At 66.7% G+C, this 4,938-nt stretch overlaps 1 protein-coding gene across 2 annotated transcripts; it reads right to left on the minus strand.

The window, feature by feature from the left end:
- Window positions 1-766: 766 nt before the first annotated feature.
- NKX2-1 (NK2 homeobox 1) lies at window positions 767-3,731 on the minus strand (the record flags this gene model as incomplete). 2 transcript variants are annotated; one of them, XM_084874906.1, is made up of 3 exons in its annotated part: window positions 767-1,509; window positions 2,488-2,867; window positions 3,655-3,731. In XM_084874906.1, 3 exons carry the CDS (start codon window positions 3,729-3,731, stop codon window positions 767-769), a joined length of 1,200 nt encoding a protein of 399 aa, XP_084731032.1. The 2 variants fall into 2 exon arrangements, with proteins under 2 accessions (XP_084731032.1, XP_084731033.1); XM_084874907.1 differs by lacking the exon at window positions 3,655-3,731 and adding an exon at window positions 3,007-3,136.
- Window positions 3,732-4,938: the final 1,207 nt, after the last annotated feature.

Here is a 4,938-nt window from a genome sequence, read left to right on the forward strand (position 1 = left end):
GCCAAATAATATACACAGATTTGTCAGTGCCCATAAAAAATAGGATGGGCTGGGGATTGGACTGGGACTGTTTTGTTTTGTGTTTTGTTTTTACAACAAAATGTACATAGTACTAAAAACTAGGCATTTAGTCCAACTTTTGACAGCGTTTTACAGCTACAGGTTCACATCAAACATGAAACAGTTTTAACCAGGGCCAGCGGCCAGCGGGCTGAGCCGGCAGCAGAAGGTTTGCGGGAGGGGGGCATTCCCTCTGTGTCAGCGACAAGTGGGCTCGGTGGAAGTAGTGTCCTTCCTCTCCTCAGCCCCCATCTCCCCTTCAAAGACATCTTGGTATTTACAAGTGAGTCCGCTACACTGGCGCTGGTACCCAGAGGGAAGTTTGTGATCTTTAGAGTCCAGAGCCCTGTCAGCATAGAGGCCTCTCCACAAGATGCCCCGCCCGAGCGTGGGAAACCATTGGAATCACCTTAAAAGACACCTGGAAAGTTGTTCTTGTCATGTCCTTCTCTGTTTAAAGGTTCCTTAAAGAACTGGGTTCCCTTGGTGATTTTTATTTTCTCTTAAAAAAAAAAAATCAGAGGGGGGGGGGGATCCAGCAGTTTGGTCTTTGTGGTTTTTTTCCCCTTGGTCTACACCGGACAGGTTCTTTAGAAAAGCCGAAGCGCTAGGCTAGGAGAGCCGGGTACTTGGTGTGGTTGGCGGGCGGGAGGGGAAGCGACGAGGCTGTGTGCTGAGCTAGGCGCGCAGCCTGGAGTCCTCTCTCTCACCAGGTCCGACCGTATAGCAAGGTGGAGCAGGACATGGTGCCGTAGTCCGAGCCCGAGGAGTTCAGGTGGGACAGGCTGGAGACCTGGCCCTGCAGCGCCGCGGGGCTGGTGGCGTGGTGCGCCAGGTCCGGGGACTGGCCCGCGCTGCCCGGCTGGTGGCCCGGGTGCGCGCCCAGGCCGGGGCCGCCGCTGCCCACGGAGATGGCCGCGGCCGCCGCCTGCGCCGCCTGCTGCTGCGCCTGCTGCTGCGCGTGGCCCTGCAGGCCGGCCGCGCCCGCGGCCGGGGCGCCCGCCTGGCAGGGCTTGCCGTCTTTCACCAGGACCGGCACCGCCACGCGGCGCGGCGACTGCTGCTGCGCCTGCTGCTGCTGCTGCTGCTGCGGGCACCCCGCGCCCCCGCCGCCGCCGCCGCCGCTGTCCTGCTGCAGCTGCTGCTGCGCCGCCTTGTCCTTGGCCTGGCGCTTCATCTTGTAGCGGTGGTTCTGGAACCAGATCTTGACCTGCGTGGGCGTCAGGTGGATCATGCTGGCCAGGTGCTCTCGCTCGGGCGCCGACAGGTACTTCTGCTGCTTGAAACGCCGCTCCAGCTCGTACACCTGCGCCTGCGAGAACAGCACCCGGCGCTTCCGGCGCGGCGCGCTGGGCAGCGGGGCCATGCTCTTGCTCACGTCCCCCAGCGAGCCCAGGCCGCCCATGCCGCTCATGTTCATGCCGCTCGCCGGGCCCATGAAGCGGGAGACTGTAAGCGACAAACGGCACAGCGTCGGCCGGGGCCGGGCCGGGCCGGGCCGGGCCACCTCTCCCATCCATCCGGACCCTCGGCCGGCCCCGGCCCCGACGGCGCCCTCCTCCCCTAGGCCGCCTCGCCCCGAGAGGCCCCACAGCGGGGATCGCCAGCGCCTGCCCTGGCCACGACCGTCGAGGGGATGCCTGGAGAGTTCCCGCTTCAACCCCGTTACCTCCAGCAGTCTCAGTATTCCACCCCCACCCCCAAAACACACACACACACACAGTGGTTCCTTTCGTGCTCAGCCGTGGCTGGAGTCGCGGGGTTAACGGGAACCTGGTGGCGAAATGGGCCCAGGCCAGGAGGTGGGGCTCGACGGCAAGACCACAACTCTGGGAGTTGAGGAGACAGAGGTACTCAGAAAGCCAGAGTCCCCCTGAAGCGCTGCGCCTCGGCCGCGCTCTCCTGGCGGCCCCCGCGCCCGCCGCGGGCACTTGCGGGGACCATGTAGGTCCCGCTCGGGAGCCGCGCGCCCTGCCACCTGGTGAGACCGGGGAGAGGCCGTCTGGCGCCTGGGTGGCGCGTCCCGGCTCCGGAGCTCCCCGCCCGGACAGGCCGCACCCCTAGGCACCCCGCTCGCTCCCGCTCCTAAGTGAGGGGGCACCCCCGTGGGCGCTGCGAGGTCTCGAGCGCACAGCGGAGCTGTTGCTTGTTTGGCCTCACCTGGGAGATGCCCAATGCCAGCGCCTGCCCGAGAGTCCCGCTACCCAGTCTCTCGGACCCTCAGCCCCGCACCCGACTCCCCGGCGCGGCCGGGCCGGGCCGCCCACCCCGCTCCCCGCTCCCCGCTCCCCGCTCCCCGCTCCCGGCTCCCCGCTCCCCGGCGCGCACAGCGCAGCCGGCGGGCGCCGCGCCTCCCCGGCGGCTCCTCTCTCCGCTGCTCCCGCGACTCGGCGCGCGCGGCCCCCGCCGCGGGGCGGCCTCACTTACTGGCGGGGAAGCGCGGGTCCGGGTTGGCGCCGTACCATCCGGGGCCCGAGGCGGCGTTGCGCATGGTGTCCTGGTAGGGCGGCAGCTCGCTCATGTTGCCCAGGTTGCCGTTGCAGTAGCCGCCCACGGCGGAGTGCGGGAGCTGCGGCACCGCCGCCGCCGTCATGTGGTAGGCGGCCGTGACGGCCCCGGGGTGGCCCACCGCGTGCTGCTGCATGGCCGGGGCCGCCTGGCCCTGCCGGTACGCCGCCAGCGGCGAGCCCAGGCCGCCGCCCTCCATGCCCGCCTTCTTGTAGCTCTCCTCCAGGGGACTCAGGATGTCAGACACTGAGAACGGAGTCGTGTGCTTGGGACTCATCGACATGATTCGGCGGCGGTGGCTGGAGGAGGAAGGAAGAGGAGGAAAAAAAAAAAAAAAGAGGGAGAGGGGGAAGGCGAAGGCTCGCTCACTGCTTGCTTTTTTTTTTTTTTTTCCTCTCTCTCTCTCCTTTCTCCCTCTGCCAAATATTCCGGTGTTACCTTAGCGCCGATCTTGTTGGAGGGACACGTAACCGAGTGGACCGAGTCCGCCTTAATTGGCTCGAGTGGCGGCTCGGGGGCCGCCCGCGTTTGTTTTAGGCCGGCGCCAGGCTTTAGGCAGCGGCCAGAGGCGGGGCGTGCGCGCCGCGGCACCGAGACAATGGGAGCCCACAGCTCGCCCCAGATAATTAGCTTACATGCTGATGACAAGGTAAACACCTTTAAGTTTCACTTGTCAGGGTTTTTTTTTAGGGTTTCAAAGAGGGAGAAAGGGGGGGGACGGACACTCGACCCGCACAGCATTTTTTCTCCCCTCCCCCAACCCCCCTGTCCCCTTAGTTTGTGGGGTGCGGGCGGCGTGCGGGGGAGGGGGCGGCGGCGGAGGAGGGGAAGGAGGAGGGGACCGAGAGAGGGAGGGCAAGAGGTGTGGGGTACGGAGTAGCCCCGAGGAGGAGGAGGAGGAGGGATGGAGGAGGGATGGTGGTGAGGCTGGAAGGTGAATGCTGCTTTGCAACCAACTTTGGGAGTTGTTACAAAGTGAACCGCTCCGTTCCGTGGTGGTGGTGGTGGTGGTGGTGGTGGGGTTCCCCAGGCGGAGGGAGGCGGGTGTGTGGAGGGAGGGGGCCGAGGGCTGAGTTGGGGGTTCACCTGAGCCTGCCGGGGCTGCTCCTCCCTCCCGCCGCGGCCTCCCAGCCCCGCGCCTTCCCGCAGCCTCCGGGCCACATCGGGCGGCGGGCGGCGCGGCGCGGAGCCCCAATCGCCGGCGAAGGAGCCCGCGAGTCGGGACGAACCCTGGAGCCGCGCTGTCGGCGGCGTGTCTGTCAGTCTGTCTGCCTCTGCCCCCGTCAGAGGGACACCTCTGCTCCCCGCCCCCTTTTTCTCTACCCAGGAGAGACTCCCCGCGGGCGGGCGGGCGGAGGGGGCGCTGAGCAGGGGAGCGGCTGGCTGCCTCGGGGGATGGCCCAGATCCCCGCGTCCCTCCCTCCAGCTCAGGGTCTTCTCTGCAGACCGCCCCCCCACCGTCCCAACACGCTCCCCACCCCACCCCACCCCACCCCACCCCACCCCACCCGCGGTTCCCTTTCCTTCCCCACCTCCACCCCCTGGCCCGGGCAAGCGCGTCACTGGTCGGTGGAGCTGGGAGGCAGCGGGGAGGGGGGACGCTAGGGGCCGCCACTTACATTGCCCCTCCTCACACAAACCTGGGGTCCCCGACCCCCGCCCACCGCCTGGAGGCGCGGGGTTCCGGGACCGGCGCTGACTTTCCAAGGACATCGCAGCCCCAGCGCCCGAGCCCAGGGTCGCGCCGATCTCCCCTCGGAAGCTCCTGGGAGGGTGTGGGCAGGGCGCGTCCCGGGTGAACTGAGCCTGAACCCCCGCGGCGGGCCCGGCTGGCCCGGAGGGGGCGAGTCCCGAGGCCGGAGCAGCCCGGCGGGCGGGAGGCTGGGCTGAGGCTGTCCTCCTCCCGGGGCGCAGCCATGCAAAAGTGCACTTGCTTCCTCGGGAATAACCAAATATCTTTGTTTAAAGTGGCGGCGTAAATGGCCAGCCGCTTTGTGGCCACGCTGGATATTAGCAGATGAGGATCATTCTGCTTCAATTGGACGCCTCTCATCCCGCGGCGGCGAGCGAGAAACTGCTTAGGAGGAAGTGGGCTTCCTGTCTGCGCGTTCCCAGGCTTCAAGTGTGAGCCGGGCACCTCGAGGGTCCTTGGGCGCCTGGAGAGGAGGAGCCGCGGACGGCGGTCCCCAGCCAGTCCCCAGGCATCTGCCTCCCACTCCCAGCCAGGCCGGGCCTCTGGCCCCCGGACCACAGGGCAGCGCAGCTCTGCGCGCTGCCATGCCTGAGACCCACTCTGCTTTTTGCCCATGGATGTTACATGTCTTGTTGTTTTGTGTTGTGTTGTTTTGGGGGCTGCTTTAGCTTCCTCTC

The sequence above is a fragment of the Pipistrellus hanaki genome (genome assembly GCF_964339955.1).
Source record: "Pipistrellus hanaki genome assembly, chromosome: 1".
NCBI lineage: Eukaryota > Metazoa > Chordata > Mammalia > Chiroptera > Vespertilionidae > Pipistrellus > Pipistrellus hanaki.